Source organism: Microcaecilia unicolor, chromosome 3, assembly GCF_901765095.1.
Source record: "Microcaecilia unicolor chromosome 3, aMicUni1.1, whole genome shotgun sequence".
Lineage (NCBI taxonomy): Eukaryota > Metazoa > Chordata > Amphibia > Gymnophiona > Siphonopidae > Microcaecilia > Microcaecilia unicolor.
In genome coordinates, this window is record NC_044033.1 from 328019162 (window position 1) to 328045760 (window position 26599).

Consider the following 26599-nt stretch of genomic DNA (forward strand, 5'->3'; position numbering starts at 1 on the left):
CACCAAGTCCATCAGTGTGCAAGTCCTGCAAGTATACGCTCGTAAAGAGATGTGAAGACTATATGGGACACGAGCAATGACGCATGGAACATCTTCCTCCCAAAGAGTCCAAGGTCCTAGCTTCTCTGCCTAGGGGCGCCGAGTCAGTCTCTAGAATTCAGGCTCTCTTGAGAGTGGATTTCTCCACCATGGAATTGTGAGGCAACTGAGGCTATCAAAACCAGGTATGCTGTAGATCCGATACTGGGTTTATCTTCTTGCGCATGACCGAGACCAACAGAGGGGAGTCCCAGTTCCTAACGAGGACTTCCTGGAGTACCTCTTGGAGAGGGACAGTCACAGCCTCCCTAGGAGAGGTGTGCTCAATACTCCAGAAACCTTGAGCAACTCAGCCCTAGGTGGTCCTCCATTTCCAAAGGAAATGGAATGGCATCACCATTTCCTTAACAAAAGAAGGGGAAAGGCTCTTCGGAGGAGATTTTCTCCCTTCAGGGGGAGGATTCAGAGGGAATTCCATAGGAGTTATCTGAGGAAAAATAACTGGATCTCCTCAATTCCATGAGCGTTCCTCTTCGGTGTATAACAATACCTCCTGATGTCTGTTCCCCTCGACTCCTGCAAAGCTTTCTCCACTGAAGTCGAGGGAGAGTGCCAGCTTGGGTGGCTGACGACATCGGAACTGCATACGGTATTGGTGTCGGAGGCCACACTGCAAACTGAGGGCCAAGCAGGGTGGCAATGGTAGGCATCGTGGGTGCAAGCACTCCCGATGCACATCTTTGCATTAGGCCATCCAGCAGCTCAGGGAGCAAGGCCCGGATGCGCTCAAAGGCCGATACCGGAAAAGGCTGGGATGCTGGTTCTTGGCTGCTGGGACATCAGCACCTCCTGTGTGGAGGGGGAGTGGTCTCCTGGCATCAACACTTCTTGGGTGCTAAAATGCTTGATGCCCTGGTGCTCCCAGCACCGTGCATCGAAGGCGATCGATGGCAAAGCTTCTTGACCTTCGCCCAAAGTATGTCACCAAGGTTCTTCGGTGCTGACAAGGACGTTGTTGAATCCACATGCCTCCTCAGGGTCATATCCGATGATGGACGGTCCCAAGGCCCCTGCACCAGCAGGCAGCCTTGAGGCAGGGTGGCGACCCAATCAATGCTTCACTGCTCCCAGTGTCTAAGGGTCTAGCAGCAGCCATGCTTACAGACACTCTTGATGCAGGAACCAGACTTGGCTTCAAAAATCCTCTCTCGTTAAGTCTCTCTGGAAACCTGGGTCCTCTTCTTCATGCAAAGGACAGAATACAGTTAGTGGGCTATAGTCGGGCCCAAGATTACTGAGGACACCAAGAATGGGTGTCCTTCCCAGAGACTGTCTGATTGCACGGGTTACAGCGCTTTTAAAGCCACTGGGACCGATGTGGAAGGAAAAAAACTTCCTTGGCTACAATTAAATGAAGCAACGGTGCCTAAAAAGGGGTAAGGCATGGCAAAAAAATAAAAGGAAAAATCCCAGCTGAAGTCAAGACCTAAAAGCTGCAAAATGACGGCCAAAAAAAAAAAAAAAAGGAAAAACTAAAACTGGGCAAATAAACTAAATCATATAAAGGAAAGACTAAAAAGGAAGTTCCACAACTGGGAAACACAATTTATGGGGAAAAAAAAAAAATCACATGACCAAGTGATATGAGGAGACTGTTAAAAAAAACAAAAACAAAACCTCTCCATACCACAGAAAAAAAAGAAACGAGGAAACCGCATTCTCGTGGAGGTGGGAAGGCACTCGCACATGCAAGGTGCAGCGTATCTCGTGCTCCACAAAACTCTGCTTATGCTTTTCATAAGTCCCAGACCATGCAACGCGGGTCGGCGTCACCCACTTGTGAGAATACATAAACCTGCTTGTCCTCGGGAGAATAATTTCTTTGTTCCAAGTCTGGAAAAAAGCCCCACACACTTCTTAAAATGAAGTGTTACTCCCTCTTGTTCTTTAAACAAACCCAACAGGGTTCAGTACTATTGTGTCTAATGTACAACAAAACAGATCCTGAAGGAAAACACCTAACATATTAAAAAGCAGACACACTTAAAGCCACATCTCTCTATATAAACGCACCTCCAACGTTCTAATGAAGCCTCCAAAAGTTCAACTCTAATTTGTAGTTGTGTAGATCGCTGTTTGCCCATGAGTGTCTGCCCCGCCCTCGCGTCACAAGTGATGATGTCGAGGGCGGAAGCACTGACACCGAATCGCATCGCTCACCCGTTGCTACGCGACAAAACGTGACATCAGACGCATCGCGGACCCTACGAGAACCACCTGCAACAAAGAAGGGAGGACTTCATTTCTCTCTGTCTCTCAGAATACATAGACCACTCTCTCCTTAAACCTATAGGTATAGCTTCCTATATATTTACTCTGCTGTCCACCTATAGATATGAGCGTCTTGCCCTCCCTCGGTATTGCCGTCACTCCGGTCTCAGCTGCAGCCTCCCTGTGCGCCAGCCCCCAGGGCAGCCGCTTCCAGCAGGCACCCTCATTAATGTAAGCCAATCGTTGGGGCTACCACATAGCTCCCCAGGAATCTGTAGAACCCGAGCCCCAAGAGTTTTGCCACCGCGGGCTGAACCGGAGTCAGAGCCCCCCACGACCGCCTCCCCACTCTGCCCTTCTTTGTGAGATCTCGACAGTGACTTCGCCAACGCCCAATCAGAGGCCCACCAGCAACTTTGGTGGGCAGAGAGGCTACCAACTGAGATGCCTAGGAAAGGCGGAGCTTCGCAGCAAGCAGGAGTGGTTGGCGGTGGTTGTGAACAGAAGTTACAGGATGCCGGTCCTCATCACTAACAACAGTGCGCATGTGACCTCGGTTCTGTCTCCAGGGGCGACGACAGCGTTGAAGTAAAGAGCTAGGCGGCATCCCAAGAGGAGCACAGCAGGTTGCCAGCTTAGTTTTGGGCGCCTAAGCGCAGCCATCATTAGGTGTTGCCAACTGTACAGATTGAAAAAACCATTATGTCGAGGGGACTTTGCTTTTAACAGTGTTCCCTCTGTGTAGTAACAGCAACTACAATATTAAACCATGGGTGTCAAGCAAGATAGGAGCTGATAGTGTCTCTCTTCCTCCCCCCGCCTCCTTGCTTTTTAAATGAAAAAAAAAAAGTCTTGCTACTAAGGAGGAGAGGCTGAGTTGCAATGCCAGACCCCAGAGCAAAAGCAGAAAGTTACCCAGCTCCACCAGACTCCCTCCCTCCCAAATAAATACACAACATCTAATATGCAAAATCAGCATCTCCCCCTCACACCCATACACACAACCCCCCACCCCCGCCATGGACACACTGCATCTTTCTCACTCACTGACACACACTCCCTCCCCAACCCCCTCATACCAGAAAGTGTAACAGAGAAGTTCAACATCTCTCTCTCACACACCCACACACACTACAGACCCCATGTGACTCACACCCCCACCCAAAATCCAGTCGCCACCTTCCTCACCAACGGCCTCATACCCCAAACTGTCAAATGCAAAATCTACATCTCTCTCACTCACACACAAACAAACACACACTGTGCCATGCCACAGACAGCAACTCCTCTCACTCACACACACACCTATGTACCTCAATCACCCACACACACACTCTGACTCCCCAACCCCTCCACAAACAACAGAAACACATACAATTTATGTGGAACAACGATACCCTCCCCCCAACACCAAACTGGCAGCACTGATTGCTCATGCAACTCACACACTCCCAAACAAAACAATAACTAAGCCACGCTCAAAATCCACCTTCTGCTACAGAGGGGAGGAGGGGGTCCTCAGACCTGAGAGGGGGAGGTATCTCTGTCACACACACACTCTCTCACAGAGTCTTTCTCTCTCTCACTCTCATACAGTCACACTATGTCTCACACTGTATCACATTCACTCTCACACACTCGGTCTCACAGCTGTGTATCGCACACATAGTCTCTCACTCTGTGTCACACACACTCTCTCTCACAGTCACTGTGTCTCACATACGCATTCGCACACATACACTCTCTCACACACTCGCACCCAGACTCACTCTCTGTCACACACCCACATTCGCACATTCACTCTCTCTCTCACACAGTCACTCGCACACACACTCTCTCAAACATACACACTCCGAGGAAAACCTTGCTAGCGCCCATTTCATTTGTGTTAGAAACGGGCCTTATTTACTAGTTATATATTAAAATCTTAATACACCTGTATATACACAGACCATGCTTACCCATGTCAAACATTATACCTACCACTGAGGTAGTTCCAATCCCCAACTTCTGTATCCTGTCGGTCTGCCAGCTCACAGAGTACTTTAGCAGCAGGATGCTCCACTCAAGCAACTTCAGTATAGTTGCACCATCATTGGTAATGGTGACATCCTAATAGGCGAGGAAAAACCACCACCCCAAGTTAGAAATCAAAATATTTTCCCCCCACAAGTCAGCATAACCAGCCACTATAATGCAAGCAAGATTTATTTCTGAGATGCCTGCGATGTGTCGATGCCATTTTATACCTGAAAGATTTTTAAAAGATTCAAATTAGTACATGTACTAAATTCTTGAAGCCAAATTATATGGTTATACAAAATCAAAAAATAAAAATTCCCTTATCATCACCATAAAAAAAAAATAAAAACATAGAAAATCAAAATTCTGAATGTACTAAACTATACTTAGAGGAACTTAGAGGAATTTATTTTTTCTTTGGTCCATTCTGAGGACAATATCAAAGTCTGGCTTTAACAACAACAAAAAAAAGGCATTTCAAACACAGGTTTCAGACTTGTAGGTAGTAGTACTGGATTTTTATTTTAGATATACTTTGCTTTTCAAATCAACCACATAGCCAGGTCTGGGTGCAACATGAAAGCACTGTACACACGGCCAGAGAAAGCAAAAGTTGCCCCACTCCTGCACTGATCAGTAGGTGGAAGAGAGTTGACCTCCCCCCCACCTTCGCTACCACACTGCCATGAGGTACCTCTGGGCTGCAGCAGCAAAGTTTACTCAACTGTAGCACAGGTTCTCCGAGGACAGCAGGACATATTCTCACTATGGGCGACGTCATTCAATGGAGCTGCAGCGTGGGACACTCTCCCAAGGTTGAGACATTGCAGAAGCTTTTGGCAGCATTCACTATGCCTTCCTGCTTGCATCATGGTGCAGTATCAAGTCAATCTTGGGGGAGTAGGCGGGTATTGAGTAATCTGTCCTGCTGTCCTCAAAAACACCCTGCAACACATATTTTTATTTTCTCCAAGAACAAGCAGGACACAAATTCTTACATATGGGAATCCCTAACTACCAGGCTACATGAAATAAGACAGAAAAGCTAGGCCTGCAACAAGCAAGGCCTAAAACTTTTTTTTTTTTTTGTAACAGCCTAGAACAAAAACAAAATGGACCAAAGGGGGAGAAGTGGATTCTAGACACCAAATAAATGCTGAAACACTATCTTGACCAAACTGGCTGTTGCATCACAAATTTTCCTCTAGACAGCAGTGAGACGTGAAACGTGTGGACAGATTACATCACAGATTTGCATATCTCTTCTATGGAGGCTGATAAGGTGAGTACCAATGCAGCCTGACTGCACTAATAAGCCATGACACAGCCCTCCAAAGTCAGCCCAACTTGGGCCCAAGTGAAAGAAATGCTAATATGTACCAAACTGGATTAAGACAAAGGTATAAAAGCATGTGTAAGAAAGCTACTGGGGGGAATGCCAAGTACTTCCCCACAAGCAAGGTAGCTGACTGGGTGGATGTGTCTCCCTGTTTCTCTTTTATATTTTAGACTTGCTTTGCGCTTACGCTGCTGATCTAAACTTATTCTTTCCTTTGGAATAAGCTTTTCTTTTTATTTCTAAGTAACTTGTGAGTTCTCATTTCACCAGGCTGGTGAGTGCTTCAGTTATCAGCTGAGGTATGGTGTGCCGGGGAGATTGCCGCAGGTGTCTAACTCAGATCTGTACAAGATGAATATGACCTCTCATTAATTTTTTTTTTTCCTGGCTTGGATACTATTTGGGTGATTCTAATTTTTCTAGGCTCTGTTGGATATGAAGATGCAGTGTTTTAATCAAACTTGTGGTGTGCAACTAGATTCTATAAGAAATAAACCTGCAGTGATTGTTTTCAAGTACTGGTCAGCTTGTGTTAGTAGGGAAATATTACAATAATAATGAAGTTTCTATATTAGAAAATAATTTTGAGAAATGTATTGCTCTTAACTAATTTCAGAGCATATAGTTCTCACATTCACCGATATCGGTGTGTATATTTATTCTGGATTGTGCATCAGCTGGTGTAATGTCTGCAGTGTAGACCAGTTCAGGACTCCTTTACCCTATTTTACTAATAATCTATATCATGTCTGTCAATCAGTTTTATAACTGAATACAAAATAGGAACATCTCCATGCTACTCTCTCTTTTATTTGTAACAGTTTGTGTAAGCATAAAAGCTTTTTTTTTTTTTTTTTTAAACACAATCTCACAAAATTCATGACTCAGGATATTAACTACATTTGCATTGACTTGGGAACCTAAAAAAAAAAAACATTCCAGACTGTTGAGAACTTCTTGTTAAAATGGCTCTCCCAGTTGTCATCCTGTGCTTGCAGTTTCTAGTACTGGAGGGCAAAACCTCCTGTGGGTTTAGCACGGGGCTGCCAACTGCAAGCTCTGACAATCCCCAGAGGGCCTATTTGGTTCTCTTTCACGCAACCAATTTTTAGTTTTGGCTTAAACTGGAAAAAAGCAGTTTCGTTCAGCCTCTAGGCCAGACAGTGGTTTCTCCCAGGCAGGTAGGTGGCTCTGATCACCATTCATTGCTGGAACGCCACATCACGACTGCTTCAACACAGGAAATACAATCCCATTACCTCTGGGCTTATCAACATAGTACATTGCAACCTGAGTGTGAGTCATGGTAATTTGCTGCACAGCTTAAAGCCTTTAGAATATTCCATATGGCATGAAGTTCCAGGAGGTTTTTTTTTTGTTGTTGTTGTTGTTACAATTGTACCCCGCGCTTTCCCACTCATGGCAGGCTCAATGCGGCTCTACATAGGGCAATGGAGGGTTAAGTGTCTTGCCCAGAGTCACAAGGAGCTGCCTGTGCCTGAAGTGGGAATTGAACTCAGTTCCTCAGTTCCCCAGGACCAAAGTCCACCACCCTAACACTAGGCCACTCCTCCACTCATGTTGAGCCTCCTGGGAGGACCACTGGACCCCGAGTTTGCACAGTAGCATAAGAGGATAAAGACCTGTATAATCCATCCAGTATGCCCAACAAGATAAACTCAAGGTGCGTTGTGATACTTCATTTTTAAGGCATAGACCATAGAAGTTTGTCCTGCATGGTCCTTGTTCGAAAACTTCAGAAGTTGTCAGTGAAGATAATACATTGCTAAAGACTTCTAGGACACTGATAACTTGGGGTAGCCACAGGGTGTTTGGGTGGGGGGGGGGGGGAAGGGAGTTACAAATGTTGGCGTTTCAGCATAATGTATCCTTAGAACTTTTATATAAGGCTATTATTGTCTGTGTTCTTTTTGCTTTGCAATCAATAAAAATGTAAAAAAAAAAAAAAAAAAAAGCTGTCATTAACTCATTAGTGCCCAACGTTCCCATATGTGGGAACAATATGTGGAAACATTGGGCACTAATGGGTTTAAAGCTCCTGGAGAGCTCCACTCCAACCCATCCAAACCTATTCAGCCATGATCAGGGCACAAACCGTAAAAAAGTCTGCACAGCACTGGTTTTGCTTCCCAATTACTGGTGCTGCCAATCTCATCTCCACTAAGCTTCTCTGCCCCATTAAACCATGTTTGTCTATGTGTTCTGTAATTTTAGTCTTTATAAAATAGTTTCCACTATTTTGCCCTGCACCGATGTCAGGGTTACCGGTCTATTATAATTTCCAAGATCACCCCTAGAATCCTTTTACAATATCGGAGTCCACATGGCCACCTCCAATCTTCAGGTACTATGGACAATTTATCTACAGGTTACATATTACCAACAGCAGATAAGCAATATGAACTTCTCTCCTAAGATAAAAATTTTGTCTTGCCATTTCATTTAGGACAAAACATCCGTTTTCTCCTTCAGACTATGGCAACTATTTCTCTATCCCATTAGCATAGCCACTCATTCTGTAAATCGAAAAAGCGGTACTAAAATGGGAAGTAATATATTCACTAGGAATATTAGAAAGTACCCCGAATACTCCTATATATCTCAGCTACGTATGACAACATAAAAAACATTATAATCCTCATAAAACAATCTATACAATAGAGGGGTCCAATTTCCTAGGGAGGAGAGGGGAAGAAAAAAATACCCAAAAAAATTTCTACAGAATTTCTTAAACCAAATTGGTCTCAACTGCACATAACATAGTAAAATGAGAGCTAAACTGGAAAGATCTGTATATATGCATCAAGGCAACAGTTCATAAAATCTCAGAAAACTCCAATATGGTGTCTAGAAATCAAACATCTAATTGAAAGCTTTTATAAATTTTACAAAAACATCACAGAGTAGACGAAGAGCACACACTCAGCAATTACACCAAATTCAGAAACCGATATAAAATGCCAGACAAAAGATAAGATGTGGCAGACCTTTAAATTCTCTAACAATGTCCGTTGGTACTTGACGCCTGAGCGCCTTCAGCGCATATACCCGCAATCGTCGGGTTTGTGCTGGAGGGGCTGCGGGGTTAAGGGCACGATGGGACACGTCTGGTGACCTGTAGGAAAAATCGGGCCTATTGGAAATCGGTACACAGCAGGTTGCAGAAGGGGCTGGGATGTGAAGTACCGTGGAACCCAACCCTTTTTCTTTTCTATGCAAAGGTGGCGGGCTTTTCGCAGTCCAACAGACATTGTTGAGACGTGCTATAAGTGCAGCTAGAGTGGTTGTGGCAACTTTTGGAAGAAGCCCTTGACACCTCCAATAGCGAGATGGCTTAGTAAACTGAGGCATGTTTGCGAAATGGAAAGGCTCTTAGTGGGAAGGTGGCACTCAATATGGGTCCCTTTTACCAGTAACGCAATGAGTCAGTGAGGCATAGGGGAGACCAAGCGTTGCTAGGGGAGGTGGGGACCTAATTGGGATAGTGGGGGAGGGGTTGGTTAATTATAAAAATGTTACATAAATTTTGGAGTGTCTTTCGTTCTCAAGTGCAAGGTTAACAAGGACTGTTATTGTTATGTACCAAACAGTTAAGGTGAATGTCAAATGATTGTAAGTGGCTTGGTGCTTTACTCTTTTTCCTTTTATTGTATGCTTAACCTGTTAATAAAGACTTCATGCAAATAAAAAAAAAATTCTCTAACAATGATCATCATATATAGGCTGTAGCAAGTATTTTATGAGTCCAAATACAGCTAGTAAAGAAAAGAACATCCAACAGAGTTTGCATTCAGAACCGCAATACTTTACAAGAACACCCAAGAGATGAGAGGAGTCCCTTCAAATTAAACTACAGATCTGAATAGCAGTGAGAATTAAGATGGCCACGTAGCAGCAACTGAAGAGCCTGGATCCCGATCCAATTCTGGAACTCCTGGACCCTGAGCAGATTCTGGAGCTCCTATATCCTGGGGCAAGACTCCAGGTATCTTAAGTGTTCAATCAGGAGAGCAGAGAGCTGACCAACACCTAGAAACCCCCACGAGACAGGTTAGATCTCTCCTGCCAAACCCCTAGCGGTGGAAGTGTGTCTGCCAATACACATGGCTGGCAGCGGCACGACCACATCGCACTGATCCACGGCAGGTCAGAAGGCGATTCTCCTTGCTGAACCAGGAGTAGGAGAAGCGCGGTAGCAGACACACGCAGCTGGCAGCAGTGAGACTGCCTTGCACTGACCCACAAAGCTGATCCAGGGTGTAGTGTAGACAGGGCAGCAACAGAGCAAACACAGCGACGAGGACACCCCACAGCTGAACGACATCCGGACCGCAGAGAGCTACAGTGAGCTCCTGTATGAAGGCCCACTCCGCTACAGAGAGGATTCCGATGGCGGACACAAGTGAAGCAGTGAACACCACAAGCGACCCTACTGAAACACAACCTCTCAGTGCCATACCTCCAGGTTCTCTGGGTGAAAACTAAGTCAGGAGTGTTGGAGCAGCAGGCACCAAGAGGAGGTCTCCTCAGAGCAGCACTCGGGCCTACAGAGGCCAAGAGACAAACCAGCGAGCCAGCTCACCCCTGCAGGAGGTGAGAGTGAGACTGGCAGCAAGCAATGAGACAGTCACCCGCTGCAGGAGGAAAGACCTGCGACAACCACAGGGACAGTTCATCAGCTGCACGGAAAAGACCTGCGGAAATATCAGGAGCACACAAGACACCCTACAACACAGGGAAGAGACAACTAACCCGCGACAGGTAGTGATACATATGGCTACATGGGGTAGCACTGCGGGCTCCCCACAAAGTAAACAGACATTGCGGAGGCATCTCGACCAGAAGCCCACTCAAACCGTGCCCAATGCAGGCAACCCACAGCCCAGGGAAGATGACAACTAACCCGCTGAAGGTAGTGAAACTTACAGCTACACCGAAGTGCACTGCGGACACTTCACAACACAGTAAAGACGACACTATGGTGGAATCTAGACTGAAATCTCTTTCAGAAACACCACGCTGTGCTGCATGGTTAATGACTGCTAAAGCCCAGTACAAACCCCCCTCAAATACCTAGTAACAGACATTGCAACTTCATTCGCTGCAGCCAAACACAGCCCTGGTACAGCTATGGAACTACCCAAACTGCTGGACTTTACTCTTAGCCCTCCAGGGCAACCTAACTAAAGCTCCATCTTTAGACAAATTCTCATCGTCTGCTACTTACCCAGAAAACCTAATACCCGTAAACAGCCAAGACCCACTAGTAGATACCTGCTAGAGAGTACAGCTGCCCACAGGCGGCCACATTTGCATCAGGCCACAGATTCACCAAGCCCAACTCTTGGCCTAAAATTCAATCCTTCTGAACCTGACCAAACAATCCTCCTGCTCAGACATGACTCACTCTACTCCTGCACCAGCAATTTATGTCAATGAGAGATCAGTGGTGAATAAGACATTACTAATAAGGATATTCTAGAATCCTCATATCTAGACAGTTTATCTCCGAGACATGGCTTACAGAAGTCGACAGCCCTATGCTACCCCCACTTATATCCACCAGGATACAACACTTTTCACTCTCCAAGACTGGGTAAAAAAAAAAAAAAAAAGGAGGGGGGGGGGGGGTGGAGTTGCTCTCATTTACATTTATGTATCTCTAGACAGCTCAGGAATGCTCCCAGAAGAGAAATTAGGTTCTTACCTTGGTAATTTTCTTTCCTTTAGTCATAGCAGATGAAGCCATGAGCCCTCCTGTATGATTGTCTGTATGCTGTGAATCTGTTTTTCAGGTTCTGTTCTAATTTCCTGAAGTTCCTTCCTTGGGAGAAAGTTGGAAAACAATCTTCAGGATTCATGTTCAGTTTAAATTTAGGAGGATGTGTTCATTCCCTCCAGCATGGTTTTTTTTTGGAGGATGTGTTGATTCTCTCCAGGAGGCGCGTGTGTTCCCCTCCAGTTCTATAAATAGGAGGATGAGTTCATTCCCTCCAGTGTGTTGGGAGGATGTGTGATTCCCTCCAGGAGGCGCGTGTGTTCCCCTCCACTTATACAATAAGGAGGATGAGTTTATTCCCCTCCAGGAGGATGTGCATTCCCTCCTTTATGAGTTCATGCCCTTGTGATGGGCCATCGTTCGCTGTCAGGAAAGCTCTTGTGATTCCCATTGCGGTTTGCCATACTGCTTTGGAAGCTTCAAATACTGAAGAGGCAGTGGAGCTAGCTGGCCAAGAGGGCACTGTGAAAGTTTGAGTGCTCTCTATCTTCCCTGCTGGTTGATGGACATAACCCATACGTAATGGCTTCATCTGCTTGATGACAAGGAACTGTAATATATGTTATGCAAACTCCATGATACCTCTCAAAGAAGTCAGTCAGATTGCACTACTCATTTGACCGTCCGCAAGAGCCTGAACCAAGCTGAACTATTATACTGGAGTTCACCTCGTCAGCCATGTCCCAGTTTCTACAGTAGTTGCCCTGGGAGAGCTAACCTTTACACCTAGAAAACGATCTGAATACCAATGTTCACACTTTAAAACATTCTTGAAGATAAATGACCTCCACCATGTTTGGGGAAGGTCCAACCCATGAGCAAGGCCATACATTGGATTTCCCTACTGCCATAAAAGCCCATCAACATGATTGACTCATCCAAATGGAAGCCTTATACCATGATCTAATCACTTCCACTAGGCTTCATTAATAGCTGCCCTAACAAACCAGCCAAACACCAACCTTTCAAGCTAATAACCTCCAGAGGAAAAAAAATCAATGAATTCAGAGTTTAAAAAACTCCCATACCCCTGAAATCCCTACACAAGTATCAATAAAATCTGGGGCAATTAAGTCAAATATGTTGAACAAACAGCTCCAATCTGCTACCAGAAAGGTCATAGCAGGTCGAAAATTTCCATGGTTCTCTACTAAGAGCTCTCTCAGCCAAAACAGAAAGTCAAAACCTTGAAGCAATGGAGAAAAAGTAAAGCTGCCAACGATAGATGTAACTGGAAACTCACTCCACCACCACTATAAACTAAAAGTAGCTGACGCCAAACAGAAAACACTATAGTAGACTTGTAGGCGACATATCTTTTGACAATAAAAAACTATTCACTAGTTAGAATTCTAACCTCCAACTACACAGCTGATAAAACCAGTGCATTTTTTGTAAGAAAAAAGGTGCCGGTACTCATACAGTTCCAACCTTACAGACGGTGTCACTATCTATGGCTCCACCCCTACAGTAGCCACACCCATTTTACCAGACACAGAGCATATAAAAAGGTACATAAGTCTTTAGGCCCAACAAAAAGAACCCTTAAAAGTAAACTAATAAAATATATACACAGAAATCAGCTGAAACCCCAAAAAAACAGACTGGCATGCAGGATAACACCAGAAAAAATATTTTTTCCCTTGCTATAAAAATACACAAAATTCAAATATTCCATGTCACTATATTACAAATTAACTACAAAAAAATAAAAACTTAACACAGCTTACCACACTATATCTTAAAATAAAATCTTTTTCTACCTTGTTGTCTGGCCATGTACTTTTCAATTGTGTTGGTCTCAATATCTGGTTTCTACTTTCCTTGTCTTCTTCTTAACTCTATTGCCAGCATTTTCTGTTTGTCATTTTCCTCTCCTTTACCTTTCAGCTTTCTTTGACTTTTTATTTCCGCATTATCCACATTTAGCTTCTTTCTTACTATCCAATCTTCTAACCATTTCCTCCCCCTTGTCCCCCACTCCCCAACCACCATTTCTTACCTGGTCCCCTCGCTCCCATCCAGTATGTCTCCCCTTTCCTTCAGCATTTCTTCCCTTGCTCCCTCTCTCCTCATCCAGTATTCTCCCCTTGTCCTCTGACTCCCCATCCAGTATTTCTCCCCCTGCCACCTCTTACTCCATCCAGCAACTCTAGCAGCAGGGGTGGGAAAATCAAGAAAAAGGCGCGAGGCCACAGTGCTCAGACATGCACTGTCGGCTCTGCGTGTCCTAGCACTGGAGCCCTGTGCCTGCTACTCCTTGCAAAACTGTGCCCACGGCTCTGCTGCTGCTCATAGGAAAAGCAGCTGTGTGGCCATGGGAGATGGGGCAGATGAGCAGGGAATGGAAAAAAGGTTGTAGGCAATGCAGCAGAGTGAAGAACAGTGCTGGAGGAAGACTACTTCTGTTGGCAGGGCCTGAGGATCCCTGCCAACCAAGGTATTTGGAGTTTGGGGGGCTGCAGCCCTGCCCCGAGCACAGTGGCGGCCCTGGTTTATAGACTTATTTTTTTTAAAGGAAATTATCCAAACCTTTTGTAAACCCTGCTAAGCTAACTGCTTTTACCACATTCTCAAACAATGAATTTGAGTTTAATTATACTTTTGAGTGAAGAAATATTTTCTCCAGTTTATTTTAAATTTACTATTTTGCATCATTATGTGACCCCTAGTTCTAGTATTTTTGGTAAGCGTAAACAAGCAACCCACCTCTACCCGTTCCACTCCATGGTAAAATTATGTATCATACCTGATAAAGCGAATGCTACATACCTGTAGAAGGTATTCTCCGAGGACAGCAGGCTGATTGTTCTCACTGATGGGTGACGTCCACGGCAGCCCCTCCAATCGGAAACTTCACTAGCAAAGTCCTTTGCTAGCCCTCGCGCGCCCGCGCGCACCCGCGCATGCGCGGCCGTCTTCCCGCCCGAAACCGGCTCGAGCCGGCCAGTCCAGTATGTAGCAAGACAATACACTTCAAGGGAAGACACAACTCCAAAGGGGAGGCGGGCGGGTATTATGAGAACAATCAGCCTGCTGTCCTCGGAGAATACCTTCTACAGGTATGTAGCATTCGCTTTCTCCGAGGACAAGCAGGCTGCTTGTTCTCACTGATGGGGTATCCCTAGCCCCCAGGCTCACTCAAAACAAAACATTGGTCAATTGGGCCTCGCAACGGCGAGGACATAACTGAGATTGACCTAAAAAATTTACCAACTAACTGAGAGTGTAGCCTGGAACAGAACAAACAGGGCCCTCGGGGGGTGGAGTTGGATCCTAAAGCCCAAACAGGTTCTGAAGAACTGACTGCCCGAACCGACTGTCGCGTCGGGTATCCTGCTGCAGGCAGTAATGAGATGTGAATGTGTGGACAGATGACCACGTCGCAGCTTTGCAAATTTCTTCAATGGAGGCTGACTTCAAGTGGGCTACCGACGCAGCCATGGCTCTAACATTATGAGCCGTGACATGACCCTCAAGAGCCAGCCCCGCCTGGGCGTAAGTGAAGGAAATGCAATCTGCTAGCCAATTGGATATGGTGCGTTTCCCTACAGCCACTCCCCTCCTATTGGGATCAAAAGAAACAAACAATTGGGCGGACTGTCTGTGGGGCTGTGTCCGCTCCAGGTAGAAGGCCAATGCTCTCTTGCAGTCCAATGTGTGCAGCTGACGTTCAGCAGGGCAGGAATGAGGACGGGGAAAGAATGTTGGCAAGACAATTGACTGGTTCAGATGGAACTCCGACACGACCTTTGGCAAGAAACTTAGGGTGAGTGCGGAGGACTACTCTGTTGTGATGAAATTTGGTGTAAGGGGCCTGGGCTACCAGGGCCTGAAGCTCACTGACTCTACGAGCCGAAGTAACTGCCACCAAGAAAATGACCTTCCAGGTCAAGTACTTCAGGATGGCAGGAATTCAGTGGCTCAAAAGGAGGTTTCATCAGCTGGGTGAGAACGACATTGAGATCCCATGACACTGTAGGAGGCTTGACAGGGGGCTTTGACAAAGCAAACCTCTCATGAAGCGAACAACTAAAGGCTGTCCTGAGATCGGCTTACCTTCCACATGGTAATGGTATGCACTGATTGCACTAAGGTGAACTCTTACGGAGTTGGTCTTCAGACCAGACTCAGACAAGTGCAGAAGGTATTCAAGCAGGGTCTGTGTAGGACAAGAGCGAGGATCTAGGGCCTTGCTGTCACACCAGACGGCAAACCTCCTCCAATGAAAGAAGTAACTTCTCTTAGTGGAGTCTTTCCTGGAAGCAAGCAAGATGCGGGAGACACCCTCTGGCAGACCCAAAGAGGCAAAGTCTACGCCCTCAACATCCAGGCCGTGAGAGCCAGGGACTGGAGGTTGGGATGCAGAAGAGCCCCGTCGTCCTGCGTGATGAGGGTCGGAAAACACTCCAATCTCCACGGTTCTTCGGAGGATAACTCCAGAAGAAGAGGGAACCAGATCTGACGCGGCCAAAAGGGAGCAATCAGAATCATGGTGCCTCGGTCTTGCTTGAGTTTCAACAAAGTCTTCCCCACCAGAGGTATGGGAGGATAAGCATACAGCAGACCTTCCCCCCAATCCAGGAGGAAGGCATCAGACGCCAGTCTGCCGTGGGCCTGAAGCCTGGAACAGAACTGAGGGACCTTGTGGTTCACTTGAGATGCGAAGAGATCCACCAGGGGGTGCCCCACGCCTGGAAGATCTGTCGCACCACACGGGAATTGAGCGACCACTCGTGAGGTTGCATAATCCTGCTCAACCTGTCGGCCAGACTGTTGTTTACGCCTGCCAGATATGTGGCTTGGAGCACCATGCCTGACGGCGAGCCCAGAGCCACATGCTGACGGCTTCCTGACACAGGGGGCGAGATCCGGTGCCCCCCTGCTTGTTGACATAGTACATGGCAACCTGATTGTCTGTCTGAATTTGGATAATTTGTGGGACAGCCGATCTCTGAAAGCCTTCAGAGCGTTCCAGATCGCTCGCAACTCCAGAAGATTGATCTGTAGATCGCGTTCTTGGAGGGACCACTTCCTTGGGTGTGAAGCCCATCGACATGAGCTCCCCATCCCAGGAGAGACGCATCCGTGGTCAGCACTTTTTGTGGCTGAGGAATTTGGAAAGGGACGTCCCAGAGTCAAATTGGAGCCAATCGTCCACCACTACAGGGATTCGAGAAAACTCGTGGACAGGTGGATCACGTCCTCTAGACCCCCAGCAGCCTGATACCACTGGGAGGCTAGGGTCCATTGAGCAGATCTCATGTGAAGGCGGGCCATGGGAGTCACATGAACTGTGGAGGCCATGTGGCCCAGCAATCTCAACATCTGCCGAGCTGTGATCTGCTGGGACACTCGCACCCGCGAGACGAGGGACAACAAGTTGTTGGCTCTCGTCTCTGGGAGATAGGCGCGAGCCGTCCGAGAATCCAGCAGGAGCTCCGATGAATTCGAGTTTCTGCACTGGGAGAAGATGGGACTTTGGGATAATTTATCACAAACCCCAGTAGCTCCAGGAGGCGAATAGTCATCTGCATGGACTGCAGGGCTCCTGCCTCGGATGTGTTCTTCACCAGCCAATCGTCGAGATATGGGAACACGTGCACCCCCAGCCTGCGAAGTGCCGCTGCTACCACAGCTAGGCACTTTGTGAACACCCTGGGCGCAGAGGCGAGCCCAAAGGGTAGCACACAGTACTGGAAGTGGCGTGTGCCCAGCTGAAATCGCAGATACTGTCTGTGAGCTGGCAGTATCGGGAGGTGTGTGTAGGCATCCTTCAAGTCCAGAGAGCATAGCCAATCGTTTTGCTGAATCATGGGGAGAAGGGTGCCCAGGGAAAGCATCCTGAACTTTTCTTTTACGAGATACTTGTTCAGGGCCCTTAGGTCTAGGATGGGACGCATCCCCCCTGTTTTCTTTTCCACAAGGAAGTACCTGGAATAGAATCCCAGCCCTTCTTGCCCGGATGGCACGGGCTCGACCGCATTGGCGCTGAGAAGGGCGGAGAGTTCCTCTGCAAGTACCTGCTTGTGCTGGAAGCTGTAAGACTGAGCTCCCGGTGGACAATTTGGAGGTTTTGAGGCCAAATTGAGGGTGTATCCTTGCCGGACTATTTGGAAGAACCCACTGATCGGAGGTTATGAGAGGCCACCTTTGGTGAAAAGCTTTCAACCTCCCCCCGACTGGCAGGTCGCCCGGCACTGACACTTGGATGTCGGCTATGCTCTGCTGGAGCCAGTCAAAAGCTCGCCCCTTGCTTTTGCTGGGGAGCCGCGGGGCCTTGCTGAGGCGCACGCTGCTGACGAGAGCGAGCGCGCTGGGGCTTAGCCTGGGCCGCAGGCTGTCGGGAAGGAGGATTGTACCTACGCTTGCCAGAAGTATAGGGAACAGTCTTCCTTCCCCCGAAAAAATCTTCTACCTGTAGAGGTAGATGCTGAAGGCTGCCGGCGGGCGAACTTGTCGAATGCGGTGTCCCGCTGGTGGAGAGACTCTACCACCTGTTCGACTTTTCGCCAAAAATGTTATCCGCACGGCAAGGCGAGTCCGCAATCCGCTGCTGGATTCTATTCTCCAGGTCGGCGGCACGCAGCCATGAGAGCCTGCGCATCACCACACCTTGAGCAGCGGCCCTGGACGCAACATCAAAAGTGTCATAAACTCCTCTGGCCAGGAATTTTCTGCACGCCTTCAGCTGCCTGACCACCTCCTGAAAAGGCTTGGCTTGCTCAGGGGGAAGAGCATCAACCAAGCCCGCCAACTGCCGCACATTGTTCCGCATGTGGATGCTCGTGTAGAGCTGGTAAGACTGGATCTTGGACACGAGCATAGAGGAATGGTAGGCCTTCCTCCCAAAGGAGTCTAAGGTTCTAGAGTCTTTGCCCGGGGGCGCCGAAGCATGCTCTCTAGAACTCTTAGCCTTCTTTAGGGCCAGATCCACAACTCCAGAGTCGTGAGGCAACTGGGTGCGCATCAGCTCTGGGTCCCCATGGATCCGGTACTGGGACTCGATCTTCTTGGGGATGTGGGGATTAGTTAGAGGTTTCGTCCAGTTCGCAAGCAATGTCTTTTTTATGACATGATGCAAGGGAACAGTGGACGCTTCCTTAGGTGGAGAAGGATAGTCCAGGAGCTCAAACATTTCAGCCCTGGGCTCGTCCTCCACAACCACCGGGAAGGGGATGGCCGTAGACATCTCCCGGACAAAGGAAGCAAAAGACAGACTCTCAGGAGGAGAAAGCTGTCTTTCAGGAGAGGGAGTGGGATCAGAAGGAAGACCCTCAGACTCCTTGTCAGAGAAATATCTGGGATCTTCTTCTTCTTCCCACGAGGCCTCACCCTCGGTGTCAGACACAAGTTCACGGACCTGCGTCTGCAACCGGGCCCGGCTCGACTCCGTGGAGCCACGTCCACGATGGGGGCGTCGAGAGGTAGACTCCCTCGCCCGCATCGGCGAAGCTCCCTCCGCCGACGTAGTCGGGGAGCCCTCCTGGGAGGTGGCCGCAGTCGGCACCGCACGCGGTACCGACGTCGGGGACCTCACCCCGGGCGATGGGCCAGCCGGCGCCACGCTCGACGGTACCGGAGGCGCAAGCACCGCCGGTACCGGAGGGGTAGGGCGCAACAGCTCCCCCAGAATCTCTGGGAGAACGGCCCGGAGGCTCTCGTTCAGAGCGGCTGCAGAGAAAGGCATGGAGGTCGATGCAGGCGTCGACGTCAGTACCTGTTCCGGGCGTGGAGGCTGTTCCGGGCTGTCCAGAGCGGAGCGCATCGACACCTCCTGAACAGAGGGTGAGCGGTCCTCTCGGTGCCGATGCCTGCTGGGTGCCGACTCCCTCGGCGACCCAGAGCTCTCGGTGCCGACGCGGGGAGGGGACCGGTGTCGATGCTTCTTCGACTTCTTCCGAAGCATGTCACCGGAGCTCCCCGGCACCGACGAGGAGGACGTCGAATCCACCCGTCGCTTCCTCGGGGCCGAGACCGAAGAGGGTCGATCTCGGGGGGGCTGTACCGCAGGAGCCCTCAGGGTAGGAGGAGACCCACCCGAGGGCTCACCGCCACCAGCAGGGGAATGGACAGCCCTCACCTGCACTCCACCCGATGCACCACCGTCCGACGACATCAGCAGACGAGGTCCTGGTACCACCGACGTCGATGCAGCTATCCGATGTCTCGGCGCAGATGCAGAGGCCCGATGCCTCGATGCGCTCGATGCAAGGGCGGCCGAGGAAGATGGTCTGGACGCTGACGACGTCGATGCACTCGAAGAGCCCGGTGCCGATGCCGACGAAGAGCCCGAGAACAACACGTTCCACTGGGCTAGTCTCGCTACCTGAGTCCGCCTTTGAAGCAGGGAACACAGACTGCAGTTCTGAGGGCGGTGCTCGGCCCCCAGACACTGAAGACACGACGAGTGTCGATCAGTGAGCGAGATAACCCGGGCGCACTGGGTGCACTTCTTGAAGCCGCTGGAAGGCTTCGATGTCATGGGCGGAAAAATCACGCCGGCGAAATCAAAAGCCGAAATGGCGAAAATTGAAGCACCAAAATTTAGAGGGAGAAAATCTCGACCGAGGCCAAAAAGAGGCCTACCCCGACGACGAAAGAAAACTTACCGGGGCAAAAAGCTGGAAGTACGGGGAGGATTGACACGAAACCCGGTGGAGGGTTTCCGGAGCACTTCCCGACTTTAGAAAAGCTTTTCCGAAGAAAAAAACACGCTCAAAAAACAATTTGGACGCGCGAGGTCAACTTTCCGGGGCCCGACACGGCGAAACACGACCGTACCGAGTGCGGACAAAAGAAGACTGGCCGGCTCGAGCCGGTTTCGGGCGGGAAGACGGCCGCGCATGCGCGGTGCGCGCGGGCGCGCGAGGGCTAGCAAAGGACTTTGCTAGTGAAGTTTCCGATTGGAGGGGCTGCCGTGGACGTCACCCATCAGTGAGAACAAGCAGCCTGCTTGTCCTCGGAGAATTTTCTTTCCATTAATCATAGCTGATCAATCCATAGACTGGTGGGTTGTGTCCATCTACCAGCAGGTGGAGATAGAGAGCAAACTTTTGCCTCCCTATATGTGGTCATGTGCTGCCGGAAACTCCTCAGTATGTCGATATCAAAGCTCCATCCGCAGGACTCAGCACTTAGAGAATTACACCCACAAAGGGACACTCTGCCCAGCTCACCACCGCCGAAACGGGGGAGGGGAATTAACCCAGCTCATCCCCACACAAGTGGGGGAGGGGAATCCGTCCAGCTCATCCCCGCGGAGCGGGGGAGGGACACCACCCCGCCAATGCGGGGGGATCTGGCTTATCCTGCAACCGCAACCGCGGGAGGAGCTGACTGACCCTAACACCGCCGAAGCGGGAGGGGTACAAAGCTGCCCTACAGCCGCACGAAGCGGGAGGGAGTGCCGGCAGAATTTAAGTCTCAATCCAGCCCCGTAAAACGGAGGGGAGAGGAATGCAGCAGCTCACTGTAACACAAACTCGTCTCAACTCTTGAAGAATCCAAGTGAAAAAACTTGAACACGAAGTCCTCCTGAAGTAACTGAAGACTAAACGTGAACCTGAAATGCAACCAGAATATAAACAGTACAGATATCTGGGAGGGGCTATGGATTGATCAGCTATGATTAATGGAAAGAAAATTATCAGGTATGATACATAATTTTACCTTCCATATCATCATGCTGATCAATCCATAGACTGGTGGGATGTACCGAAGCAGTACTCACCCAGAGCTACCAGGTACTTCTTAGCCAAGATCAGGTGACCCTCAGGGGGAGGAATGCTGGCTTCGGCCTAACCCCTGGTAAGCCTTTTCTTGGTTGAGAGGTGCCCAGCTTTCCTTCTAATAAGTTCTGGGAGAAGAGGATATTTCTCTGGTAAGTGAACAAATTTTGCTTGTGCTTTCGGAACTTGAAGATTGGGGTTTAAAGGAGGAACTGTAAGTTAGTGATAGGCTGATATCCTTAATACTTTAGCAAGTTTTAAATTACGGAAAAAACTCAAAAAACACTAAGATGGAGTCAGCAGTCCAGCAGCGAGAGGGGTGCTATCCAGTCTTTTGCATTGAGTGTCACATGTATGATTATCTCCCAATTGGTGAGGTGTCATATGTGTGTGCCCGATGCAAAGAGCTCCTAGCTCTCAGAGAACGTGTCCGTTCTCTTGAGGCTAGAGTAGCAGACTTGATGGAGCTGAGGGAGACAGAGAGGTACATAGAGGAGACCTACAGGGATGTTGTAGAGAAGTCCCACCTCCAGTCAGGTAGCCCCTGTGCTACCTTGGAGGAGGGAGGTCTCCTAGAAGGAGAGCATCACCCTGGTGAAGTAGGAAGTACTCCTGTAGCCAGGACCTGCCCACCAGGGGATGTACTATCCTTTCGCACCGAGGATATATCTCCAAATATTGCCCGGGAGGGAAAGGTTAGGACAGCTGTTGTACTTGGTGATTCGATCATTAGGCATATAGATAGCTGGGTGGCTGGTGGACGTGAGGATCGCCTGGTGACTTGCCTGCCTGGTGCGAAGGTGGCGGACCTCACGCGTCACCTAGATAGGATTTTATATAGTGCTGGGGAGGAGACGGCTGTCTTGGTACATGTGGGTACTAATGACATAGGAAAATGTGGGAGAGAGGTTCTGGAAGCAAAATTTAGGCTCTTAGGTAGAAAGCTGAAATCCAGATCCTCCAGGGTAGCATTTTCTGAAATGCTACCTGTGCCACGCGCAGGGCCCAAGAGACAGGCAGAGCTCCAGAGTCTCAATGCGTGGATGAGACGATGGTGCAGGGAGGAGGGCTTTAGATTTGTTAGGAACTGGGCAACATTCTGGGGAAGGGGGAGCCTATTCCGAAAGGATGGGCTCCATCTTAACCAGAGTGGGACCAGGCTGCTGGCATCGGTGTTTAAGAAGGAGATAGAGCAGCTTTTAAACTAGAAATGGGGGGAAGGCCGACAGTCGCTCAAAACAGCATGGTTCGGGATAAGGTATCTTTCAAAGATATCACCATAACAGGGAAGATAGAGTATCCTGATAGTGAGGTTGCAAAAGAGATTGTAGTAGATCGGGTATCCTTAAATAACAATAAAAATCAGACAAAAGATTGCCAATTAATACTGTCAAGTACTAAGCATGATGTACTTAGGAACAACAAACATAGTTTGAAATGTCTATATGCGAATGCCAGGAGCCTAAGAAATAAGATGTGGGAGTTAGAATATATTGCACTAAATGAAAAATTAGATATAATAGGCATCTCTGAGACCTGGTGGAAGGAGGATAACCAGTGGGACATTGTCATACTGGGGTACAAATTATATCGTAGTGATAGGGTGAATCGGATTGGTGGAGGGGTAGCATTGTATATTAACGAGAGCCTTGAATCAAATAGATTGAAAATTCTGCAGGAAACAAAACACTCCTTGGAATCACTATGGATTGAAATTCCATGTGCAAAGGGGAAAAGGATAGTGATAGGAGTGTACTACCGTCCGCCTGGCCAGGACGAACAGACGGATGCGGAAATGTTAAAGGAAATCAGGGACGCAAACAACTGGGCAACACAATAATAATGGGGGATTTCAATTACCCGCATATAGACTGGGTTAATGTAACATCTGTACACGCAAGGGACATAAGATTTCTTGATGAAATCAAGGACAGCTTCATGGAACAGCTAGTTCAGGAGCCGACAAGAGAAGGAAAAATACTAGACTTAGTCCTTAGTGGTGCTCATGATCTAGTGCAGGGGGTAACGGTACGAGGGCCGCTTGATAACAGTGATCATAATATGATCGGTTTTGATATTGGCATTGAAGGAAGTGAAACTAGGAAATCAAGTACGCTAGCGTTTAACTATAGAAAAGGTGATTACGACAAAATGAGAAAAATGGTGAAAAAAAGACTGAAAGGAGCAGCTCGCAGAGTAAAAACCTTGCGTCAGGCGTGGATGCTGTTTAAAAACACCATCCTGGAGGTTCAGGACAAATATATTCCACGTATTAGAAAAAAGGGAAAAAGACTAAACGTCAGCCGGCGTGGCTAAACAATAAGATAAAGGAAGTCATTAGAGCCAAAAAAACAATCCTTCAAAAAGTGGAGAAGAGAACCAACTGAAAGTAACAGGATAGATCATAAGGAATGCCAAGCCAAATGCAAAGCGGAGATAAGGAGGGCAAAAAAGGACTTTGAGAAGAAATTAGCGTTGGAAGCAAAAATACATAGTAAAAATTTTTTTAGATACATTAAAAGCAGGAAACCGGCCAAAGAGTCGGTTGGGCCGCTGGACGAAAATGGTGTTAAAGGGGCGATCAGGGAGGACAAAGCCGTAGCGGAGAAATTAAATGAATTCTTTGCTTCGGTCTTCACCGAGGAGGATTTGGGGGGGACACCGGTGCCGGAAAGAATATTTGAAGTGGGGGAGTCAGAGAAACTAAACGAATTCTCTGTAACCTTGGAGGATGTAATGGGTCAGTTCAGCAAGCTGAAGAGTAGTAAATCACCGGGACCTGATGGTATTCATCCCAGAGTATTAATAGAACTAAAAAATGAACTTGCGGAGCTACTGTTAGAAATATGCAATCTGTCCCTAAAATCGAGTGTAGTACCGGAAGACTGGAGGGTAGCCAATGTTACTCCGATTTTTAAGAAGGGTTCCAGAGGAGATCCGGGAAATTATAGACCGGTGAGTCTGACGTCGGTGCCGGGCAAGATGGTGGAGGCTATGATTAAGAATAAAATTGCAGAGCATATACAAAAACATGGACTGATGAGACAAAGTCAGCACGGATTTAGTGAAGGGAAGTCTTGCCTCACCAATCTAATGCATTTTTTGAGGGGGTAAGCAAACATGTGGACAATGGGGAGCCGGTTGATATTGTATATCTGGATTTTCAGAAGGCGTTTGACAAAGTGCCGCACGAAAGACTCCTGAAGAAATTGCAGAGTCATGGAATCGGAGGTAGGGTATTATTATGGATTAAGAACTGGTTGAAAGATAGGAAGCAGAGAGTAGGATTGCGTGGCCAGTATTCTCAGTGGAGGAGGGTAGTTAGTGGGGTCCCGCAGGATTCTGTGCTGGGTCCGTTGCTTTTTAATGTATTTATAAATGACCTAGAGATGGGAATAACTAGTGAGGTAATTAAATTCGCCGATGACACCAAATTATTCAGGGTCGTCAAGTCGCAGGAGGAATGTGAACGATTACAGGAGGACCTTGCGAGACTGGGAGATTGGGCGTGCAAGTGGCAGATGAAGTTCAATGTTGACAAGTGCAAAGTGATGCATGTGGGTTAAGAGGAACCCGAATTATAGCTACGTCTTGCAAGGTTCCGCGTTAGGAGTTACGGATCAAGAAAGGGATCTGGGTGTCGTCGTCGATGATACGCTGAAACCTTCTGCTCAGTGTGCTGCTGCGGCTAGGAAAGCGAATAGAATGTTGGGTGTTATTAGGAAGGGTATGGAGTCCAGGTGTGCGGATGTTATAATGCCGTTGTATCGCTCCATGGTGCGACCGCACCTGGAGGATTGTGTTCAGTACTGGTCTCCGTATCTCAAAAAAGATATAGTAGAATTGGAAAAGGTACAGCGAAGGGCGACGAAAATGATAGTGGGGATGGGACGACTTTCCTATGAAGAGAGGCTGAGAAGGCTAGGGCTTTTTAGCTTGGAGAAGAGACGGCTGAGGGGAGATATGATAGAAGTGTATAAAATAATGAGTGGAATGGATCGGGTGGATGTGAAGCGACTGTTCACGCTATCCAAAAATACTAGGACTAGAGGGCATGAGTTGAAGCTACAGTGTGGTAAATTTAAAACGAATCGGAGAAAATTTTTCTTCACCCAACGTGTAATTAGACTCTGGAATTCGTTGCCGGAGAACGTGGTACGGGCGGTTAGCTTGACGGAGTTTAAAAAGGGGTTAGATAGATTCCTAAGGACAAGTCCATAGACCGCTATTAAATGGACTTGGAAAAATTCCGCATTTTTAGGTATAACTTGTCTGGAATGTTTTTACGTTTGGGGAGCGTGCCAGGTGCCCTTGACCTGGATTGGCCACTGTCGGTGACAGGATGCTGGGCTAGATGGACCTTTGGTCTTTCCCAGTATGGCACTACTTATGTACTTATGTACTTATTGAAATCCCTGACCGCAACACTGAAGCTCCAAACCGGGCCTCCGCCCGAGCAGCCACAGTCAAGCGGTAATGCTTTGAGAAGGTATGGCCCGATGCCCAAGTTGCCGCCTTGCATATCTCTTCCAATGAGACGGACCCGGCCTCTGCCATCGAGGACGCCTGAGCTCTAGTGGAGTGAGCCTTCAGCTGGATAGGCGGCACCTTCCCTGCGGCCACATAAGCCGCTGCAATGGCTTCCTTGACCCATCTTGCCACTGTAGGCTTAGCAGCCTGCAGACCCTTACGAGGACCTGCAAACAGGACAAACAGATGATCCGATTTCCGGAAATCATTGGTCACTTCCAAGTACCTGATGATCACTCGTCTCACATCCAGATATTTAAGAGCAGAGTATTCCTCTGGGTAGTCCTCCCTACGAAAGGAAGGGAGACAGAGCTGCTGATTCATATGGAAGCGAGAAACAATCTTGGGCAGGAAGGAAGGCACTGTGCGAATAGTCACTCCTGCCTCAGTGAACTGCAGAAAAGGCTCTCGACATGAGAGTGCCTGGAGCTCGGAAACTCTTCTGGCTGAAGTGATAGCCACCAAAAAGACTGCTTTCAACGTCAGGTCTTTCAGAGATGCCCTCGACAAGGGTTCAAAAGGCGGCTTCTGCAAGGCTCTTAGCACCAGGTTGAGATTCCACGCAGGCACCACTGAGTGCAGAGGAGGGCGCAGGTGATTAACTCCCTTGAGAAAACGCACCACATCTGGCTGCGAAGCCAGGGAAGCACCCTTCAGGCGGCCCCTGAAGCAAGCCAGGGCCGCTACCTGGACTTTAAGGGAACTGAGCGACAGGCCTTTCTCCAGACCTTCTTGCAGGAATGCCAACACTGAAGAAATTGGAGCAGTGAAGGGAGAAAGTGAGCCTGCTTCACACCACGCTGCAAAGGTACGCCAAACCCTGGCGTAAGCAGTAGAAGTAGAGCGCTTCCTCGCTCTCAGCATAGT

At 48.2% G+C, this 26599-nt stretch overlaps 1 protein-coding gene and 1 non-coding gene across 2 annotated transcripts in view; both read right to left on the reverse strand.

The window, feature by feature from the left end:
• The window catches only part of TCP1 (t-complex 1), a 114083-nt gene that overhangs the window by 68746 nt on the left and 18738 nt on the right, over positions 1-26599 (reverse strand). The window contains 3 exon segments of the mRNA XM_030198394.1: positions 4294-4308; positions 4310-4374; positions 4377-4422. Of these exon segments, the coding sequence (XP_030054254.1) occupies positions 4294-4308; positions 4310-4374; positions 4377-4422 (126 nt within the window).
• LOC115467446 lies at positions 8112-8242 on the reverse strand. The gene has a single exon (XR_003941738.1). It is a non-coding gene; the product is annotated as a small nucleolar RNA SNORA29 (small nucleolar RNA).